The sequence below is a fragment of the Manihot esculenta genome, chromosome 5 (assembly GCF_001659605.2).
Source record: "Manihot esculenta cultivar AM560-2 chromosome 5, M.esculenta_v8, whole genome shotgun sequence".
Classification (NCBI taxonomy): domain Eukaryota; kingdom Viridiplantae; phylum Streptophyta; class Magnoliopsida; order Malpighiales; family Euphorbiaceae; genus Manihot; species Manihot esculenta.
In genome coordinates this window covers 4610391-4634282 of record NC_035165.2, presented here as the reverse complement: position 1 = coordinate 4634282, position 23892 = coordinate 4610391, and the positions used below count along the sequence as shown (strand labels likewise).

Here is a 23892-nt window from a genome sequence, read left to right as displayed (position 1 = left end):
AGAACATCTCCCATCCTTTGTCCTAGTTAAGATTATCTATTTTGTAAGAACTAGATAATTCAATCTATCAGCAAGTAAACTACCAAATTATTCTGAAGCCCAAATGCTATTTTTTAAAAAAATCCATTTTTATCTTAAAAATACTGGTGAAATTCCAACCTTATATCAATTGTTGAAAAAAAGAACACATTTTTATAAGATATAATTTCCTTGAAGATAATAGGTATGCGGACTCTGACTTCAAAAAAAAAAAGGTATGCGGACTCAAAAAGTGGTTATAATAGTAGTTAAAACCTCATATTGATATCCTCAAAGAATAAGTTATTGAAAAAAAAAGTTCTGTTTAGTATTTGGGGAGAATGAAGCATAAGGGAAGAGAATGAATTATTACGTACAATTCATTACAACCACCTTTGAGATAAATATTACAAAATTTTAATGCCGCCTCGAGATTATCACGAGGTTTTATGTACAAGTTGATTGGGAAAAAAAAAACAAATAAACCTATCAAAATCTCCCAGATTACATATTCTTCATCTTATTCTGTGTCACCCTTCCTCTTCTCCTAATGATTTAAAAGCACGGTTGCGTACATCTAAAATCCGGGCAAAACTGAGAGGTCTGCTATACCTCTTGGCAGATCTGCAATTTTCTTCAGCAAGGCAAGCCTGTTCTTCCTAATTCTTTCATCCTCCTGTTTGCAGGCAAAAGCAACGTTATGCTGTACTTTAATCCAAATCAAATGATGTAAAACATGAAATAGATCAATTGATTACCAGTAAATAAACTGTTACAATATCAAAATAAAACAAGTCTATCGATCAAGTATGAAAAATCATAAATAAACAATAATGTCTCACTTCTCACATAGGTACGCTAATACCATGTTCTTCACCCAGCAGTCAAGCATTTGAATCTCTACTAGCAAGAGCACTCAACAAACTTGCAAAACCAACATTCGTAAAAACCCCATATAATAATTATCAATGATTCATTATTTATAGTAACTTGCAGTGGTAATGACATACATCAAAACCCCTCTTATTTGTAAATGGCCAATTTAATTTATGTTCTTACTCTATCCTTATTAGACCGATTCAAATTTAATTAATTAATTATAATTACTATTGTTATATTTTTTGGCTAAGCAAATTGCAATGATAACAGGAAGCGGTCCACTTGAGGTGGTGATAACGAAAAAAGCATCAGTTCTAGTTCCTTTTCTAGAACCGATAGCTATAAGTTGTTGGGGAATTTATAAACTTTGCTTTATACAAGCCAATAAGAAATCCAAAATAAATATAGATTGGTTCAGGTTAAGTGCTATATATCTCATTCGAAATATAAACCCCCAGGAATATGTTGATAATAATCATAGTTGACCTATAAGTAACACACAGATATGTAGAATTTTATAGCTTCATTTGGAACGATTCATTTTGTAAGAAAAAAAATTAAATGAATTTTTATAAATCATGCATTTCAATTTTGTCAAAACGATTTTATTTTTTAAGTTAAAAAGAATTGAATGCTTCCACTCCAAACAAAAGAAATTGATAGAAAAATTCAATAGAATTGATTCCAAACAGAATGTAAATAAATATGCTGAGTAAATATTTGGTCCGATCTTTGCTCAAACCCCAAGTACAAGCAGCTTATTTTGGTCTAGATGTATCCAGTCCAACTAAAATAAAGGCTCAAAAATGGATTTCCTCTAATTATGTTTTACATGGATGACAAATAAAATAGTTTATCTAAATTTCTTTTGAATGGAGAAAAATGTATGCAATAGAAGAGGATTGACTGGCTAAATTTTTGCATGCCTATGCTGTTAACATCAGGTCATATAATAAAGGAACATCAGAACCACATTAACTATGCTTCACGTTGTAACTCCAGTAATGATATTGTAGTTGAAGTTGAAGGACATAAACTAGTCAGCTCTGTAGAAAACATACCACCATGACAAAGACATTATTGAAGAAATCCTCGAGTGGTTGCAACAGTTCCGAAGATATTTCAACAAAATCATCTACCTCAATGCCTGTAAGAAAGATTATAGTTAATTTCCAGGTTGAAAAGAAAATACTAACCATTTAGATTCCAAAAGCAACATGCCTTGCAAAAATACTTGTCCTATGGGAGAATTATAATGTAATGAAGAAAATGTTACTACCAGGATGAATTTTGCTTTTTGTGGACAGGAAGATGCTCCATAAAGCTCTCTCCTCCGATGTCTCGAACGCAGACTCATCCACCTAATTACACAAGTTTGAATCGTCATAAGGAGACATGCTACTGCATGTCCAACTATATTCAAGAATCCCCTCCAAGCAAATTAGAAACTGAAGAATGAAATGATAAGAACAATTTTAATGAGGCCAAAACCTCATTAATGTTTCTACTCTTAGTGCAGAACATACCTCCATATCAGATTCCACATCCTTTCCACGGACAATTCTTGTAGGACGAGAATAAGCTTCAACTACTTTGGGGAAAATATTGCCTTTTGACAAGGCTTCCATCTGAATCCAATTTTAAATCATGAAACTGATACATCATTCAAGAAAATTAGGAAATTGGTATATAAGAAATATCTTTTTATTTCTTTATTCTGATGCTCATTAACAAGAAAGAATCAGTCATTTGTTCCACTGAACAAGTTCCCATATTGCCAACTTCGATCCACTCAAAAAAGAAATTAAAAAGAAAGATGGAGGAGGCTTATACAGAGGCACCAAAATTCAATGGCTAAAAAGCTTATTCAGAACAGAGACTTAGTGATGCTCAAACTGCCTGATAACATGAAGAGAATAGAAATTTATTTCAAACTATCTTAAACTAGAATATAATTACAGCTAGTTATCCATCCAATCCCCATTTTTAGCAAGGTGTAAGCCAGCACCCCTGATATCATGAGAGGTTAACTGCTAATGCTTTAAAAAAGGCAATTTGCAGCGAAGCATCATTTGCATAAATTTTTTACTTTTATTTCCTTTTGGGAAATACAATTTGGTTGATATCTCTGATAATGCAGCATATCACAATTTTAGGTCATAACAATTAGGGTTGTCAGGCGGGCGGGTTTTCACAGGTACCCGATCCGCCCAAACCCTATTAGGACGGATTTGGGCGGATTCGGGTTTAAAAAATTTTAAACGTATCGGATTCGGGTAGGGTTCGGAATTAAACGATCGGATACCCGTTACCCAAACCCAATTAGTATATAACAAAACTAACCCTAACCCTAACCCTAATCCTTAATTCCTTTTTTTCATTTTCACTTCCATCTCTCCGTCGGCGCCTCTCTCCCTGTTTCCCTTCCCATAATTCCCAATCGGCCTCTCTCCTCCACTTCACTGACGACTGCCGGCGCAGGCCGATCGGCACCGGCGACGTCTCCTTTCTCTCCCTAGCGACGATAAATCTTCTTCTCCCTCAATCATCAATATCTCATTCTCTCTCCAGTTCGGTAACATCTCCCACAATTCCACACTTTCTAGTCAACGCCTCTCTCCCCCACTTCATTGACGAGTGCCGGCAACCCAATCGACACCGGCGATGTTTCCTTTCTCTCCCCAGTCGACGATAAATCTTCTCTCCCGATATCTCCTTCTCTCTCTCCAGTGGCCACATCTCCCACTTCTTAGTCGGAGACAACTCTTCCCTCTCCCCGGTCGGCATCGACATCGGCGACATCTCCTTCTCTCTCCTCAGTCGGTAACATCTACTCTTTCCGATTGACGCTTCTCTCTCCACTTCACTGACGACTGCTGGAGACAACCCTTGCCTCTCCACAATCTGCGTCGGCGACATCTCCTTTGGCTGGAATTCTCTTTAGGTTTGCAATCAAATTTTTTGATAATCAAGAGCCTTATGTGCATGTTGTTAAAGAATTTTTAGTTGCTATTAAAGAATTTTAGAATTTATGAACTATTAATTTGATTATTTGGATATTTGCTATTTGATTATTGTTCTCCAATGTTTCTACTGCTGAGCATTTCTCCAATATTTCTAGTTTTCTACTGCTGGGTTGTGCATATCTTAGGGATAGTTTTACGTTGAATAGATAATTGAGGTTGATATTCAGGTTGTGCAAATTTTCTAATTCAGATTGTGCAAATTTTCTAATTCAGGGTTTGATAGGTTGATATTCAGGTTGTGCAAATTTTCTAATTCAGGTTGTGCAAATTTTCTAATTCAGGGTTTGATATTTGGGTTATAATATCTAAATTTTTAAATTTTTTTCATTGAATTGAATTTAAAAAAATCGGATTCGGTCGGGTTCGGGTATTATACGGGTATTGTTAAACGGATTTGGAACGGGTACGGATAGTAAAATTAAAATACTAAACGGATTTGGGACGGGTTCGGAAATTTTATATATAATCGGGTTCGGGTTTGGATACTCTCAATTTCACGAGTACCCTACCCGTTTACATCCCTAATAACAACTAAAAAACAATATGCAAAATGAAGAGAACACTAAAAGAGAACCAATTTCTGGACTCTTACTTTATATGCTGTCTTTGCTGCTAGACAAGGAAAAGCCGCACGCTCTGCAAGAACAGATCGAACAATTTCTGGACTTATTCCCTTGTCCACCTGAAAACACCCAACATTACTAAAATATTCTGATATTGCTCTCCAACAATGCTATCAATCACAACAGTATATGCTGAAGTTAAAATCATTATTAACAGCAGGTGAATAATCTTTTAAGTTACATGAGGTACATGAACAAAAATAATAAAGCATAAAAAGGGATAATATACCCCTTGACAAATGCGAAAATCAGAAATTCTGCATAGTTTGAGGTATATCTGACAAATTCACTTTATGACAATAAATTTTTTTTGTAATCAGTTTTTGGTACAAGTACAAAAATGACATCAGAAAGAGTACCATCTTTGAAGCTGTGAGTAATATTGTTCACCCAACAGTTGTGGTTTCACTTCAATTTTTTTACTTTTTGCCCTTTGGCAATCTGCCTTCATTTTCCCTTTAACCTTTCTTATTGATAAGATTTACAATTTATCATATTTTGCAATGAAGCATATTATGGAGGAAGTGATGTAACTTTCATTCTCTGTCCTACACTATTGTCCAGTAATTCTTTTTACAAAAATTTACTAACAAAAATCAAGTAGAAACTACACTCTAATAAACTAGCTAAGCATTCCTTGATGACAAATGCGTACTTACCAGATATTGCTCTAGTCTCCGAGTAACAAACAGATATGCCTAAAAGAGGAAATTAAATGTCACAGTCAATTGCCACTTTTATAGTCACAATAAAGTACAAGCATGGCAGTCCATATATAAAAGAAGGGGGCCAGGGGGTGTAATATTCGTGTGCAACAATGAAAATACTAATAAAGCAAAGGAAGAGAATAATATTAAAAGATGCCAGAAGGAAAACAGATAACAGAGTCACATCCATTACATGATAAGCAAAACAATCTATAGGAAGTAGAATCTGAGAAAATCAGAAGATGATTTTGACAAAGGATTTGCTTTCCTACGTCCTCACATGAACTTCACTTAATTAAGAATATTTCAGGTAGTTAATGGCCAAAAATAGGATATGTAATAGCAGAATGTGCAGTCTCATATCAAATCCATATGGACGGTATCATACAGTCATTCAGGAAGCAAGTTGATACGGAAAGTGGTGTGACAAGCTCATATTAGTATCAGATTTTTGTGTGCATGTTTCTATGCATTTGTCGCATACACACGTTCTTGGCTTTATCTCATATGCTAAATTTCTAATATATGATTCAGAAAAGTTAGTGCAATTGAATGATGATCTATTTTCCATTTGCAGGTAGATTGATATGTGCATCTTTCATTAATGGAGGGTAATATGAAAAGTTGGTGGAAGAGATGTCATCAAGAGGATCAGCTATGGAAACAATAGCATACAGGATGCTTCATTCTTATGTTCTTTAGAAGGGTAGGCCATTTGTAGGTATTAAAGTTTAAGAACAACATTTTTGTGTCTCTTCTCCCTCAAAGATGGATTTTCAAGCTAACTACATAAATTCATGGATATATTATTTTTCATCATTTCGTCTTTTTACCCTTGTTAGTTGTGTATGAGCCTTTTCTTTGATATTTTTCATGGAAGTTGCATGCAAGTTATTTTTTCTTTAAAAAATCCAAGTGATGAAAAAGAAGGAGAAATGATGAACTGGAACCATAAAATTGGATGTGATACTACAGAAAACAATAAAATGCTGAATTTTCATAATAATTCACAAGAAACTTGTTCTTACATCATCTATCATGGAGGCATCAACTTTAAAAGGTTGGACATCAGCTGCAAGTCTTAAAGCCTGGACCAAGTCCAAATTTTTATCCTGCTCCACCAATATTTGTACCTAAACAAACAAATTTATTTCTTTTAATTACAAGACCTAGTTAAGCCTCAAAACCTCCCAAGTCACAAGAAAAGATCAATTAACTTACTAGGCCATAAGAAATTCTTCTCAGGCCAAATGGATCATTAGTGGAACTAGGCTGACAACCAGCAGCAAATAAGCCAATAAGGCTGTCCAATCTACAAAACAGCATTCATATCAAATGAAAATTAAAGAGATCATTCTAGTTCACAAGGATGAATCTGTCAAATGATAGTTTCCTCAGTCCTCACACACGAAAACACATGCCTATATGCATTCTTGGCATTACTACAATATTCAATTCTTCAGCCTTTGGTGGTAATTCAGAAGCAAAGGAATCCAACACTTTCTAAAAGGTCATCTGAATGGCGAGATCAACTGGCTAGAAATAACTTCATTTGTCGCTGTATCTTTGGAGGGTAATTATGCTCGCTTAAGCTTCACAGGTTCAAGCCTACAAGGCTTCTGTCTCACACATTCACTCTGCATTTTATATCTTAATCTTCGGAAGGCAGAGGTTTACCATCACTATGTGCCTCATTTCTTTACAATTTGGTTGCTAATGAATTTTACTATCATAGAAGAAAAGAAAACGTCTATTTTGAATATGTACATGCCAAACATCAACATACATATGATGCACGTGCCCTCTATCGCAATACTTTGATAGTGTAATTTCACTCAGAGAGAATAGAAAACAAAAGTTCCCATTTAATTTCACCTGTCAGCAACTGCCAAAGATATCCCGACTTCAGATTTTGGAAGTATATCTCCAGAAAATCTAGGAAGTGTGATTTCTAACAAGGCCTCTGCTATCTGCAGCAATGGAAAGAACAAGAAAGAAAGAAACATGGTTAAACTTTGAAACTACATAGCGTGAAACAGATATTCAGCAGGAAAACAATGAGTTTCTACAACATAAATTCTGATGAAGGGATTACAGCCCTATATGAAAATATCTGAAACAAAAAGTTTCCAAACTTCCACTGCATGAAGCTTCCTATATTGCAAGCTTTGGAGAGGACAGACATAAGCAACCCTTCTCTTACATTGCTAGAAGACTATTTCTGTTTGTTGATAAAAGAACTGGGTCTAACTCCATCCTAAAAAGCACCTTGTGGGAGGAGGATTTCCCAAGCCAAATGCAAAGCACTTTTGCCTTAACATGGTCAATGTGGGACAACACACTGTCCCATGCCCAACACTAGACATCTGGATCATCTGGATGGAGTGTGCAGGAATGGGCATCTGCTGTTGGCCCAACATCGAGGCTAGGGTCGGCTTTGACACCAAGTTGGAAAAATAGACTGGACTAACTCTATTCTAAAAGACACCTTCCGGGGGGGAAGAATATATAAGTCACATATAAAGCACTTTGCCTCATACCCCATTGATGAGGGCAACAGTTTCAATATCAGAAGACAAATATACTAGAGTAATATCAAGGACCTGCTCTGAGTAGCCATCCCTAAGAGCATAATGGCGTGCCATTATTCCAGAAAGGGAAGTGAATTCTGTTACAACTGCCGTAGCAAGATCTGACATAGCAAGCGATGCTGCATCCTGGACAATCTGAAGCATATCCTCCCTGATCCCCAACTGTAAACTTAGTTTGGTGACCATGTTTTCAATGCGGATCATCTTGTCAAGCATTGTTCCAAGCTTCTCCTGTTTTATTTGACATGACAAAAATGTATAAGAGATTGAATAATATCTATTTATCAATAAGCACACTCCCATATTATACTGTTATAAGAAGCAAGGTTTTCCATTAAACAATTAATTGAATTTGCCATAAAATCTTATATATGTCAATTAACTATGTTTATAATATAAAATAAAAAATGAGGAATAAATGTTTATATGCTGAAATTCAGAACTTAGAAAGTGTTATAAGTTATAGAAAGTGTTATAAGTTATAGAAAGTAAATATGTTAATATAGGAAGTAAATATTGATAGATGGGTCAGTTGCTTAATCTTAGCGATTGTATAATCATAGGCTTGATTTTCCTTCCTGTTTAGTTACTGTCTCTCATGTATAAATAGGTTGTAATATCTATTGTGATATACAATAAATATTATCCTTCTACATGGTATCAGAGCCTTTCTCATAGAGATTTTTTTTCTCTTTTCTCTCTCGTAAAGTTTTAAAATTTTTTTTGGAGACTTAGGGCTCCGTTCATTTGAGTTATCCATAAAGGGTAACATTTGGATCTCACCATCGCTGGAGTCACCACACCGACTCCTTGTCAGATTTGAGGTTTGTTTGCCGTTCGGGTGTTGGGTGGAGGTGTTTTATTTGGTACTGTTCACGGGTACTGTTCACGGCACTGTTCACGGGTACTGTTCACAGTACTGTTCATCGGTACTGTTCACGTGGTACTGTTCACGCCGGGTACTGTTTTCTGATTCTGTGTTTCTTTTGTTGCTATCGTTTTTGGGTTGGTTGTCCTTATGGCTGAAGTTAAAACCACCACCGTAACTGATGTGATTCCTATGATGACTAAAATCACGGAATACAAATTGAATGGATCTTCCGATCAAGGAATTTTGATATCTGCAGATGAGTATGCACAATTCATCCAATACCAGGCATCTATAAAATCTTCTAATTCCTCCTCTATCACTGCAATTGCCGAGTCAGATAACTCTACTGCATGTCTTGTGTCTTCATCCTCCAAATGGGTTATTGATTCTGGTGCTACCGATCATATGTCAGGTGATTCTACCCTTTTGTCCAATCTTGAGTCTCATACATCGCCTTCTTATGTTACTCTTGCTGATGGCACTAAATCGTCTGTCATGGGTTATGGTCATGTCAACTTAACCCCTTCTCTTTCTGTATCCTCTGTGTTATGTCTCCCTAAGTTCGCATTTAATTTGCTTTCCGTGAGTAAACTCACTCGTGCATTGAATTGTTGTGTCTCATTCTTTTCTGATCATTGTGTTTTTCAGGATCTTTCGACGAAGCAGATTATTGGTAGAGGAAGTGAGTCAGAGGGTCTTTACGTCTTGGATCAGCAACTACCTCGATCTCCTCGATCTCTGGTATGCTCCACGCGTTTAACACCTTTTGATGTTCATTGTCGTTTAGAGCATCTTTCTCTCTCGGTTTTGAAGAAGTTATATCCATAGTTTCATTCTTTGTCTATTCTAGATTGTGAGTCTTGTCAATTTGCCAAACATCATCGTTTACCTACTCTGTCTCGAGTCAATAAACGGGCTTCGTCTCCCTTTGAGTTAGTCCATTCAGATGTTTGGGGTCCTTGTCCTGTTGTGTCTAAGTCTGGCTTTAAGTATTTTGTTACCTTTGTTGATGATTTCTCTCGTACTACTTGGTTATTTTTAATGAAGAGTCGTTCAGAATTATTTTCTATTTTTTGTGCATTTTATGCTGAAATCCAAATCCAATTCAATACTTCCATCCGTATATTGCAAAGTGATAATGCTAAAGAGTATCTTTCTGGGGAATTTCAATCTTATTTGTTACAAAAAGGAATTCTTCATCAGTCCTCTTGTGTTGCCACTCCTTCACAAAATGGAGTTGATGAAAGAAAAAATCGACATCTTCTTGAAGTAGCCAGAGCCCTCTTATTCCAAATGAAGGTACCTAAATGTTTTTGGGCTGATGCTATATCCACTGCTTGTTTTTTGATCAATCGCATTCCTTCCTCCATCCTTCATGGTGATATCCCTTATAACATTTTATTTCCCACTAAATCTTTGTTTCCTATTGAGTCACGTCTCTTTGGTTGTACTTGTTTTGTTCGTGATGTTCGTCCACAGGTTACTAAATTGGATCCCAAATCACTCAAATGTGTCTTCCTTGGCTACTCTCGACGTCAGAAAGGGTATCGTTGTTTTTCTCCTGATCTGAATCGGTATCTTGTGTCTGCGGATGTAACATTCTTTGAGTTCACTCCGTTTTTTCCGCCATCATCTGTTTATAACACCCAGGAGGAGGAAGATGACCTCTTGTTATACACTGTTCGCTCTTCGTCTCCTCAGACTACTCCTACACCTTTCGCTCATGTGCCATGTCGCCCTCCCATCTTTCATATGTATTCCAGACGCTTAGAGGACTCTGACTCCGTTCCGCTACCCGCTTCTTCGTCGACCGATCCTGCTCCTACTGATCCTTCATTATGTGATTTGGATTTGCCCATTGCTCTTCGCAAAGGTAAACGTACTTGCACTTATCCTATTTCATCTTGTGTCTCTTATGATCAATTATCCTCCTTTTCTCGTTGTTTTGTCACTGCTTTAGATTCTATTTCAATTCCCAAAACTGTTATTGAGGCTTTGTCCCATCCTGGTTGGCGTGCTGCAATGGAAGAGGAAATGATGGCCCTTGACACTAATGGTACTTGGGAGTTGATGTCTTTGCCCCCAGGAAAGCGGGCTATTGGGTGCAAATGGGTGTTTGCAGTGAAAGTAAATCCTGATGGATCTATTGCTCGCCTCAAGGCCCGTTTAGTGGCCAAAGGTTATGCACAAACTTATGGAGTTGACTATTCTGATACATTCTCCCCAGTTGCCAAGCTCGCATCTGTCCGATTGTTTATTTCCTTGGCGGCTACTCATGATTGGCCTTTGCATCAACTGGATATTAAAAATGTTTTTCTTCATGGTGATCTTCAGGAGGAGGTTTATATTGAGCAACCACCTGGTTTTGTTGCTCAGAGGGAGTCAAGTAAAGTTTGTAGACTTCGAAAATCGCTTTATGGCTTGAAACAGAGTCCTCGGGTATGGTTTGGCAGGTTTAGTGAGGTGGTCCAACAGTTTGGAATGAAGATGAGTAAGTGTGATCACTCAGTGTTTTATAGAAATTCTGATAGTGGAGTAATTATGCTTGTAGTATATGTGGATGATATCGTTATCACAGGAAGTGACATTGCTGGCATCACATCCTTAAAAGAATTTCTTAAAACACAGTTTCATACAAAGGATTTGGGTTCCTTGAAATATTTCTTGGGAATCGAAGTTATGCGGTGTAAGAAAGGCATCTTCTTGTTTCAAAGAAAATATGTTCTTGATTTGTTGGCAGAAACAGGAAAATTGGGTGCTAAGCCTTGTAGTGTCCCAATGACCCCTAACCTTCAACTTACCACAGAAGACAGTGAGCCATTTGCAGATCCTGGAAGGTATAGAAGATTAGTTTGAATTATTTGACGGTGACTCGTCCTGATATTGCATATTCAGTGAGTGTGGTAAGTCAGTTTATGTCTTCTCCTACTGTTGCCCAGTGGGATGCTCTGGGACAGATTCTTTGTTACCTTAAAGGGCCCCAGGGAGAGGCCTATTCTATGGTAACCATGGGCACTCAAATATTGAATGCTTTTGTGATGTTGATTGGGCAGGCTCGAAAGTTGATAGGAGGTCAATTACTGGGTATTGTATTTTTGTGGGAGGTAACTTGGTCTCATGGAAAAGTAAGAAGCAAAATGTGGTCACCCGTTCTAGTGCTGAATCTGAATATCGAGCTATGGCACAAGCCGTTTGTGAAATCTTGTGGGTACGTCAACTGTTGGAAGAAGTTGGGTTCACAAATTCGATGCCTACTAAGTTGTGGTGTGATAATCAAGCAGCTATCCACATTGCCTCCAATCCAGTATTTCACGAGAGGACTAAACACATCGAGATTGATTGTCATTTTGTTCGTGAAAAGGTCCAACAAAAGATAATATCAACAGGACATATCCGAACTGGAGAACAATTAGGAGATATTTTCACTAAAGCTCTAAATGGGACTCGAGTTGATTATATATGTAACAAGTTGGGCATGATTAACATTTATGATCGAACTTGAGGGGGAGTGTTATAAGTTATAGAAAGTAAATATGTTAATATAGGAAGTAAATATTGATAGATGGGTCAGTTGCTCAATCTTAGGGATTGTATAATCATAGGCTTGATTTTCCTTCCTGTTTAGTTACCGTCTCTCATGTATAAATAGATTGTAATCTCTATTGTGATATACAATAAATATTATCCTTCTACAGAAAGGAAGTATTTAGAAACACCCTGATTCCTGGACAATGTGCACAACTTTTCCTTTGAATATTCAACATAGATAACTTACATGAAAAAGAATCCCTTTAAGTTGATTCCTGAACTCCGAAAGCTTCTTCCGGGTATCCATCTCATAAAAAAATTTTGCATCTTCATAACGAGCTCTGCAGGGAATAATAAACTGCTTGGCTCATCTTTTAAGATGAAATCACATGCTAAAACCAATTAAAGTAGGTTTATTGAAAATTTTCAGCTAAAAATTAAGAAATTCAGAAATCCACAGAAGTGGTCTCCCCTCCAGCAAAGTATTATTAATATTATGTAGGACCAGATTACCTGAGCACAGCTTCATTCCCTTTTCTTACCACCCTCTCATTAATGGCCCCATTTGCCACCTAAAAGGAAATATGTATCACCAGAGGGCCTATAAGTTGTAACTTGTAAGTAACAACTAAGTTAAAAAGCATGAGTAGTAAGCACATCTCACAGCAATGAAGTAAGGCAGAAGCTTTCCACTATCATCAACTACAGCAAAATACTTTTGGTGCTTCTGCATAACCTGCAAAAATTGGTGTCCAATAATTTAATCTCGCAACATCATTCATCACATTTACCATTTGCAAACTAGCCAAGCTCTTTTCTTTCTAAATTTTTCAGATGAGTTAAATGGCCAGATACACACTAAAAGAGAACCCAACACTGCAACACTGTTGTGTTCAACAAAGAGACAAGCTTTCTCCAACATGCAAACAACTCTAATATCTTTTCTGTATGGAAACAAAAAACCTTGCCAAGCTAGTTCAACAAAGGATAGAGTCAGGCCAACCTCAACCAATGCACAAACTAAGTGGTTTGCTGAAGCAAGAAATTATCAAGGTGGTTGGCCACTGAGGTTAGAAACTCACTGTTCTGCAGTATAAGAACCAAAGATCTATCATGCATTCTGAAAATCCTGTTAAATAATAGCTTCTATAAAATTGTGCCTGCTTTATCACCATTTTAGAGAAGGTAATTAGACTAGAATCTTTTTCTTCTTCCTAGGATTAGGACTTTATTCATCTAAGAGCTCCACTATAGTGCAGCCAGTTTTATGCTGAACACTACATTGTCCAAAATACAGACAACTTAAAAACCATCCCACTACCTTTTTTTTAACAAATACCACACAAACATATGAGGGGAAAAAAAAATTAAAAAAAAAAAGAGGAAAGTTCTAAAGCCAAGCTTATCAGTTAACTGACAGTGTTCTATCTTCACATCCCATCTTTTCAGTTTGTAAATGCAAACCAAAATGTGCATCTGATTAGCATTGAATCTTCACTTATTGAACTAGAGTACATATTAAAGCATGTGCATAAAGTCAAAAAACTTACCATTGTTAGAAGATCTTCTGGAAGCTCTAAGAAGGACTCTTTAAACTTCCCCAGAACAGGGACAGGTGCCTCAACAAGATTTACAACCTAAAGCATCATGCAGAAATAGTTTAAAATGCATGCTTATCCTTACCAATTTCAACAAAAGAGAAATCAGCTACCTCATTAAGTAAGCTTTCCTGAATAAGGACATGTCCATTGATACTTGTTGATAGTGCCATGGAGTGCTCCAAGATTCTTCTCTTTCGTTCCTGAGGATAAAAATAAACTTTTATTCCTGAGGGTAAAAATAAATCCATCCCAATTCTAAGTCTACTTAGTATAAACCCATTTTCATAAGTGGGAAAAAAAGAACACGTTACAAACCATTCAACGATACCTCAATGTCAATACAAATACCCGCATTCTGCATTATATTTTCATAAGAGTCTGCACTTTCAACCTGTGGAAATTTTTTGTGGTTGTGAATGGAACACTTGAGCAAAATAACATATTCTAGTGGATTAACAAGATAAATGCACATAAGGACTCTAACATATCTCTAAAATTACACTACTTATACATCTCTACTGTGGACTAAAGCAACAACACTCATATAATGGTTTCACCATTTCAGTCATTATAAAGATGAAAAAGGGAGAATGCCATTTGAAATTGGAAGAATATAAATGATGAGCCAAGGGGAAATAATAACCCACACTCCCACAGAAACCTTCAAAATCTTCTCAAGGACACCTAATTGCTTTTCTGATGCAATGATGTCAGATTTTGATGAGATATGTTTCCTATTATGGCACACTAAAACATGATTACTATTCTGCAATTTATATATGTATGTTTGTGCACCAGAACATAGAACAAACTAATGATAATTAGTAAGATGAACTTTTTGAGTATGCAGTGCAGAACATTCCTGCAAGTTTCTTCACATCACTTTCTGATGTATGCATAATCTAAAACATTGTAATTAGAAAATTGTACTTCATTTGACAGGCAAAGGGAGATCGGAGAATTCTGAAAATGTTAGTTTTTATACAAACCTGAACGGTAGCTGAAGGAGTATTACGAAGGCCATAAGATAGGTTGCCACTGCAGTAACAAACAGGTAATTGTAATTAAAGGATGTACCTTACTTGCAAGAAGATCTGATGCAGATAAAGGTAATAAGGTGTATGAAAACTATGGATTACTCTGCTTAAGCATGGTATTGATATATTTACTGATTGTTTTGACCCTTCAATCAAAGGACATTGCACATCAATCTTAAAGCATTTACTCCCTGCCACTCATGAATGTAGACATCACAACTAAGGGTGTCACTTTCATGGGCCAAAACAGGGCATTTTGTCATTTCTCATGTATTGAGTATCAAAGTCGTTGATACCACCAGTGATGTTACATCCAAGAGCTAAAAGAGAAAAGATGAAGATAAAAATTGAATACTGATAAGGGAATAACCCTACAATAGAAAACACTGCCATCACAGTTGCCTCTTTGAGAATAATGAAATTCTTAATATGCTCCTATAGACTTTAAAAATGGTTGTGTAGGTGAGTCCTGCCAAATTCAATCAATATTGTGAACTAATTGCTAACCGAAAATGGCGCATGCATCATAGAGGAGCAAATTCTGTAGTATCAAAGTTTAGGCCATTGAAAAGTTAGGAGTTAGAAGGGAAGAGGTAAAGCTATGACAGGAAGGTAAGCATAAAAAATAAAACTTAGTGGCTACAGACATCTCTGAAACATGTAGCCCTCTTAACTCCTAAAACAGGTGGAAAGGAGGAAAGTGATCCATACAGGCAATCTCAACTAGTTTTGGATTGAGGCTTAATTGAGTGGAGTTGTACTATCAGCTAATGGGGCAGTCTTGGCTATTCAAATGTAATCTTACACAATGCTAATTAGTTGCTGTTGTCACACATGACAAAGGTTTAAGAGCTAGAAGAAAGGGGCAAGGGGCAGTTATATGACTTTCACATGTGAGGCTCAGACAATAAAAAAATAAAAAAATAAATTCCAACTATCCAGGTATCACGCCAACTAATTTCCACCCGGAAAAAAAAAATAAACACTTATAGTAGGTCAATATTCAGCACCTCAATATTTTACATGTCACTATCCCAGCCGAGCAAGCCAATTTAATTGGCATGCAACTATGAAGCATATTAGAGAGAAAGAGATGGAGATAAATATAGATAGTCATAAATACCTCAAAACTCCAGCAAAATTAAATGGAACAACTACATCTCCGTGCAAGGCCATAATCCAACGAATTGGCCTGCTGAACATGACCTGTATCACACAGGAATTAAAAAAAAAAGCAGCATATTGGATACATATACAAACACATTCCAGATACTTAAGGCTACTTCTAAATGGCTATATTATTTTCCCAGAAACTTTACATTCCATAGAAAAATAATTAAATGAAAAACATATGAGACCTCTGAGCAGAAAATCAACTACGCAATTACCTGAGAGTTCCAGCGCATTGATTTTGGGAATGATATTTTACTGATGGTAACTGGCAAATCTTCAGAGAGAATCTAACATGACATACGAAATAAAAGTAGTGTAAAGCACAGGTATTTGGGTAACCAAATGAATGTAACATATAGTCTTCCCCCCCAACATTTCTAAGAGCTCTTCCATTGTTTTTTTTTTCTTTTTTTTTTTAACTTTTTCCCCAATAAATATGATTTTAACTTCTCTCTGATATATAGTTTTAAAGCTCTCCAATCATTCTGCACGAGGAACTTGGTTTGTTCATGAGAAACAGTTTTATGAAAGATTAAAAAGAGGACCAGACCTGCTAATATTATTATTACTAAAACTGACTCCTCTGATATTGTTCCTACAATTGGGCCAAGTGCCCTTTTACAAGAATTGTTTAACCTTTTGGCAAAAGAGTGCGCAGCCAGCTAGCCCAGTGCCACTTCCCACACCAGGCCTCCGCCCTGCAGTAACCCCCACATCCCCCCCCCCCCAAAAAAAAAAATAATAAATAATAAAGTACCTTCCTTTTAAGTATTTCTTGCTTTTTTTAACTTCAGTTCATTCTAATTCCTCAACCTAAGTATGATTATATAATAATTCAAATTAATTTTTATTCTGTCTATTTCAATTGTTTACAAACTTATTTAAAAACTAATTGCTATAATGGTGCTAATAGTTATTTTTGTTTATATTGACTGTTTTATAATAATATAAATTTTAGTTCACATATCAACATTTATAAATTGCACCCTTATTCATAGCTGATAATTGTAATAATAATTAAATTTGATTTACCTTAAATCTTATATAATCAGGATGCTCGCATCCTTTTTTAACAATGAAAGAAAATTTCAAAACAATGTGCAAAAACCATTTTGACTACTAATCTACCAACATTATTAGTATGATGTACTATGTTTATGTTTATGATATGGGCTACTAGTTTTATTTTTTTTAACTAATACTACCATTAATCTATCATATTCTTTTATGACTTAATTTTACAATAATTTCTTTTATGATTAATTATGTAATTCAATGCAGTATAGTAAATTAATAATATATATTATATTATAATATTAGCATTCGATTGGCTGAAATTAAACTATATACATATTAATTCTATGCAATACAGCATATAAAAGACAAGAATGTCATTTCAGCTGAACTGATCAGTATTTTTAAAAATAGTAATAAGAAATAATTTTGTTAAACATATGTGAGCCTGATATTTTAGTATTACAAATGTAGATTGGAGAGATTTTTAATCATATTTTTTTTCTATTTATTATTCTTATTCAACAGTTTGTTATTTGTTAAACATTAATAAGGAAAATAATTTTTTTATAAAATAAGTTATTCCTTGACATCACTTCAGTGTTTTACTGTTTTTGCAAAGCTCAAAGGATAACCAGAGCCTTTAAAAACTCCAGCAATTTCATTGTGTAAGAGTACTACTACCCAAAATCGAACATGCTAAGACCATCAGTATAGAAAGCAAAAGAGATAGATCATATTTACAACCTCCAAAGCAAGTCGGGCAGTTTCTGTTACTCGGACATAAATATATTCTGTTTTTCCTGCAATAGAAAAAAGATGAACCTCTTTATTACACTTTTCAAGAGTTACAAAGTTTAGGTCCCTTACAAACTCCAGTAATCCTTTCTTTCCCCTGTGAACAAAAAGGCACAATAGTATTTCCTTGGGTTTTTTATTTCATTTGAAACACAGGTTTTTTTTTTCAAAAATCCATTGAAATGTCTTATTTACAATAACATAAACATCAAGCTAGTTGTGGAAGCATAAAAATGATACGCTTGGACATCATTAGGAAGACATTACCGAGGACCTATGGATCAGCATGCATGTACCTGATTAACTACATCAACTGAGGATAAGATATGAAATATTTTCAAGACAACTGAAACCAAAACAACTGAGAGATAGAAAAGATAGGTTACTTATTATAGGGGGTAAGAGGATGATTGTACAGCATTTGATATAACATTATTTCGAAGTATAAGCAACCTAAAAAGTTCAAAGACAGGAAATAACAGCAGTTTAAAAGAGAAGAATATTATATGAAATTATTACATGAACATACAGCAAATCTGTCTACCGTAAATATGAAGTAAATTTTAGATTTAAAGTTGTTTGTGTGTATTTAGGCCAACTCACCATCAACCTTTCTAAACAACAAGTCCACTGACACATTGTTTCTTCGGCAAAAACCCTCAGCAGCCTGGCATGAAATAACAACCTAAATGTTATTAAGCTATTGATATTAGATATTTATACACCAGATCCAGAGGAATGGAAACATGCAAAAGCAATCATCACTTATACAATCCATACAAAGAAGTGAGGAGCTATCAGTATTCTTGTGGGGTTTTGATAGATATGAGAAAACATTAAACATAAGGTTTAAAAAAATCCGATTGCAAAATAGAAAATATGAAGCCTGCGAATTCTTCTACCAAGGGAAAATGAAATTAAATTTTTGAAAAAAAAATGCAATTAGTAATAAATGCAAATGCTAAACATCACAAAAGCACTCACTGCCACTTCCCCTTTTTTTGATAAGCATAAATTTGTTAGACAAAAACACACAAACCAGTATAAAATATAGGATAAGCTTCAAAAATACAGGGGAAAAATTAGCAAAACAAGAAAAACCTTTGTAGGATTTCCTTGCTCATCAAATGCCTTCAAAACAGGAGGACCTCGAACTTCAACCTCATTCTCTGCTTGCCTAGTGGAAAGACCCTTAATATAAACCTGGAAATGCAAGAATAAGGGTAAGGTTTTTACCAGTTGCATTTTTTCACAAAAAAGATTGAAGGGTGAATAATAAAAGTTGATGAATTCGCACACAAATTGCCAATTGTTTTAATAGGTGCTACCATAGCTCAACATGTATAATTCACAGCAAACTAGAACACAAATCTCAACAAGAAAGATTGCATAGGCAATGGAATGAGATATAAGCATGAGCATTTAAGATTCATCAATCTTAATGATTAGTGGGTTATTCATCATAAATACGTGTTCTTTCATAAGTACATAGCATAACTATTATTTACATACTTGTATGAGAGTTCATTGACATTCAATAAATATCATAATGCAAGAGCGAACTGCCCAATGGCAAAAAGCTAGCCATAAGTTGGGCATTAACTTAATGCATACAACAGTAGCCAATTATCATAGGCTGATTAACCATGCCACATAAAAGATGTAGCAACTGGTATTCAGAGAGGCAGAAAAAATAGCTATACCACTAATCGGCGAGGAGTGCCAAAAGCTTGCACTTCACCATGGCCCAATCTTTGTTTTTCTAGTAATTGTAGCACTAAATCTTTAAGCTGTAGCAAGCAGCAAGCAGCAACCAGACTTAGCGAACCATAGGAAACAGTATATTGGACAAATAACAGGTAACACACTTCTATGAAACTATATCATACTTGGTGGCTTGCATGAACTACATCTTGTGGAGGCATCTCTTCAATCCCAATTTCAAGGACAAATGACCTTGAGTTGCCATGGACCTGTTAGGAAAGTAATAAATAAAAATTTCTCAAAGTAACAGATAACAATTGATACATGTCAACTATGACTTCATAAGACTGAATCTTAAAATTTTAATCACCAATTATTCATATAGGCAAAAAATGACCAAGTTTTTTCTGTCTATAAGGAATTTTATAAATACAATATCAAGAAAAATATTATAAAAGTAGATCTGCATGTGTATCTTTTGGGATACATGCAAGTCTCTATATTATGCGTCTAAACAGCATGATGTGGACATCTCTGCACAAGTAATAATATCCTTCAGCCTTTTGCCCCAGCCGAAAGGGAAGGGAATGTGTATCCCTTGCACATGAGATATCATCAAGTATTGCAGAGGTTGAAACTTGAGCAAGGCCAAATAATAGAAAAGCATGAGAGAGAGAGAGAGAGAGAGAGTAATGTAAACTAACCTTCTTGACTGCTGCCTCTAGAACATCCTTAGCAAATGCAAGATGAATGTTTTCAGAAACAGTACCAAGTGGATGTCCAAGGGACTCCCTGGTCTTTAACCAAAGTTGGGCACATTGTCGAGCTAAACTGATAAATAAACAAGAAGGCACCAAGACAAGGAGGGCTCATCTAAAAAGTGGCATTTTATCAAGTAATATATTTCTCAATAAAGAACGGTTTGAATTTATTTTTCTTGAAAAATCACGTCTGTTTTTCAATATTGATGTCATCAAATAACAGAATGTGACACAATCCAAAATGATTTGCACTGAAAAGGCAATTAGTTTGTAACCTCACCTACGCATCCGACCAAAATAACGAGCACGCTCAGTTACCCCAACAAAACCTCTAGAATCCAAGATATTGAAAGCATGAGATGTCTTCAGAAGCTGATCATACCTAGCAAGTTGAGCAAACATTAAATTTAAGAGAACATGGAAAATAATGCTAATAATATTAGTAGAAAATAAATTATAAGTTCCCAAACATACGCAGGGATTGCAAGTCCTGAAGCAAGCAAGGAACGAGCTTCTTCCTCGAAAAAATCAAAGTGCTTTTGAAGATGATGAACGCTAGCATGTTCTAAATAATATGCACTCATTTCCTTCCTGAAAGAGAACTGCAATGTATTCATGATTTGCATTTTTTACATTATTAGACAGGAAAAAACATTCAAGCTGCAGCGTGATTACGTACTACATGCGAAAAATATGGATGAAAAAAATTAAAAGATACTTAAAAAGAAAGACAGATCAATGAATAATCAGCATAACATGCAATTCAATTGAAAGCATTGTTTCAAGAGAAAAAGAAATAAAGGGAAAAAAAGTTCATTTACTCATTTTCTAAGAACAACTCCCCATAAGTAATTCCACTGGCATATTGAATTTTCTTAAAATGATCAACTCCCTGCCAATCAGTTGGAAGTAACTTCAGTCCAGGTTACAGATCATACAAAAGCAAAGGAACAAAAAGAAAAGAAACGATAGTTATTTGACCTGAAGCAACATGAGTATCCGCTCAAGGCCATAAGTGATCTCAACAGATATTGGTGCCAATTGAAGACTTCCAGCCTAGAGTGAGAGAGAAAGAGAGAAATAGAAAGACAGCAACCAAAAAATAAAAATAAATAGGAAACCCACAAAACTTCCGCAAATCATAAAAACTTTAAGTTCAAACCTTAGTCAGGGGAAACAAGCATCGCAAAGCTAAACTATCACCCTAAAGGAACGAATTTTAAATGCCAAACATTAAAACATAAGTAAAAACTGGAAAATATCATATCTTGATGTATATACGGCGAATAACCTGCTGAAAGTAGGTGAACTGAGTGATCTCCATCCCATCCATCCAGATTTCCCAACCCAAACCCCATGCACCAAGTACCTACAAGCATTTTCCATGTCAGAAAAAAAAGATTCATTAAGAGCATAATATATGCGACCATCTGCTGAAAGTAGATATATTACTGGGCTCTCCCAATTATCCTCCACAAATCGTATGTCATGTTCACTAACATCAATACCTGTGAAAAGTAAGCGATAAAAATCAATTCAGTATCAAAACAAAATAGAAAATTAAGGCTAACATTAATAAATTAAAGCATATGAGATGCACACTTCTTAGTTGTTACTAACAGTGTCATCTGCTGAAGGCTTTCTCAAAAAGTTAGTCAGTGGAAAATTATTAATTTAATACTTGACCACATGCACTTTTAGACCATTAATGGGATACTTCTTCTTTTTTTTCCTTTTTTTTTCCTTTATTCAGAAACTGAAAGAGTTTGTCTCCATCTTAATAAGAACTATAAATAGATAACGGATACACACACCACTATTTAAAACAAACACAACCTATTCGAAACCACATAATAAAGGTGAAAATTACTACCTAAAGCTGATAAGCTGCGAATAAAGAGGTCTTGAGCGTTTCCAGGATCAGGTTTTAGTATAACCTGAAATAAAGAAGAAATCAAATTCTTAATCTCATAAATTCAATTCCAAAAGAAAGCTCCATCAATATTCCAAAATTACATCAACCAAATCCAATATTACCTGAAATTGAGTATGGCGCTGAAGGCGGTTTGGGTTTTCCCCATAACGACTATCATCTGGACGAATACTAGGCTCCACATACCTGTCATAAAAAAACTCCACATAAGTTGTTACATAGCGAACTTCAGAAATCTATCTTCTGCAACCTATGCAATATGCCTTAAATGCATATAATTGATCAAAATTGTGACAACTTGGAAATTAAAAAAAAATCACTAATCAACACTATTAACCGGTGATTTCTATGCCATCTCATGCTTATTTTAAAAGAATGCAACAAGCTTCACAGAGAAAACTTGCACGCAAAGCATACTTACGCCACATTCCATGGTTCTGGACCAAGAACCCTTAAGAAGGTCAGAGGATTCATAGTCCCAGCTCCAACCTGATCAAAATAGACAGAGACACGAAAAAGACACGAGAAATGAACAAAACTGCACCTTAAAAAACTATAAAAGTTAGCGAAAATGAAAGGAATATTACTAATTAGCCTTTTGGAGTAGAAGCAATCACTGAATATTACCTCCGTGTTGCTGCATTGCATTACCGCACATCCAACCGAAGCCCAATATTCCTATAAAAAATTAATATAATAAAAATGAATAAAGAGAATAAATAGACTGCTGCAAAATTATTAAAATTGAAGTAAGAATTTGACCTGGAGTCGCTGAATAGCTTGTTGAAACGTAGGGACAGAGGCTTTTAGGGGCTCATTGTTGGGGTCAGTTGACGAATGTTGTGGAGCTGCAGAGGTACTGATTGCGGAGACAGAGGTTCTAGTAAAGTGGCGGTGATTGAAGCCGAGGCAGCTAGGTTTTGGTCTAGCAGATGAACGGAACAAAGATAGGCGAGCAGCTTGAGGTTTTAGAAAGGAGATGACTAAAGGGAGCGCGAGGATTGTCATAGCTGCCTCTCTCGCGCGTTTGAGGCTTCAAAGAACCTTAGCCACTGGCCAATTACGTGGTCTTTTATCTTTGGGGAGTTGGGACTGGAGAAGAGCTTTGGCCATTTTTACCTCTTCGCAACGTTCATCAGCCGCAGTTAAAATGCAAAAGCAAAGCGCTCAGTCTCACTGCTTTTTTTGGAATTGAATGCAAATGCAAAAGACGAAATTAACTGGTTCATTCCTGTTTCAAAATCACTTAATTAAAATGTCATTATATTTTATAAAATTTAACTCTTTAATTATTAAGTTAAAAAATTGTTAGATGCCTTAATTAATTTATATTATTTAATCACTATAATTTTTACTATATAATTTTAAATATTTTTACTGTGAATAAGTTGATTAACAGTTCTTTTGATAGAATAACTAAAAAAATTTATATTTTAAAAAAATATATTTTTATTAATTAATTTTAAAATAGAGATAAATTAGGAAATTTTTAAAAAATAAGAACCTAAGTAATTATCTCATGGAAAAAAAAGGAAAGCCTTCAAATTTTGGACGATCGCTGCAAGGATTATAAAACCATACCCGTTGAACACAGGAGGACTAAAAGAAAGCATGTTTAAGGGTTTTTA

The 23892-nt window shown here is 35.4% G+C and overlaps 1 protein-coding gene across 1 annotated transcript; it reads right to left on the bottom strand.

The window, feature by feature from the left end:
• Window positions 1-360: 360 nt before the first annotated feature.
• Window positions 361-23420, bottom strand: LOC110615494 (glycine--tRNA ligase, chloroplastic/mitochondrial 2). Its single transcript, XM_021757351.2, has 36 exons — window positions 23027-23420; window positions 22892-22942; window positions 22686-22753; window positions 22369-22450; window positions 22205-22268; window positions 21784-21839; window positions 21623-21700; window positions 21313-21387; window positions 21153-21223; window positions 20806-20922; window positions 20612-20713; window positions 20275-20401; window positions 19756-19839; window positions 19570-19656; window positions 18968-19069; window positions 18470-18533; window positions 17816-17871; window positions 16270-16341; window positions 16005-16087; window positions 14834-14882; window positions 14173-14235; window positions 13955-14044; window positions 13794-13880; window positions 12908-12979; window positions 12757-12815; window positions 12491-12584; window positions 7857-8075; window positions 7129-7223; window positions 6475-6565; window positions 6282-6386; window positions 5206-5244; window positions 4516-4605; window positions 2424-2525; window positions 2177-2258; window positions 1959-2044; window positions 361-694 (listed from the first exon to the last, which is right to left on the bottom strand). The coding sequence occupies exons 1-36, from the start codon at window positions 23270-23272 to the stop codon at window positions 596-598; spliced, it is 3207 nt and encodes a 1068-aa protein (XP_021613043.1). The 5' UTR covers window positions 23273-23420; the 3' UTR covers window positions 361-595.
• Between the last annotated feature and the right edge of the window lie 472 nt (window positions 23421-23892).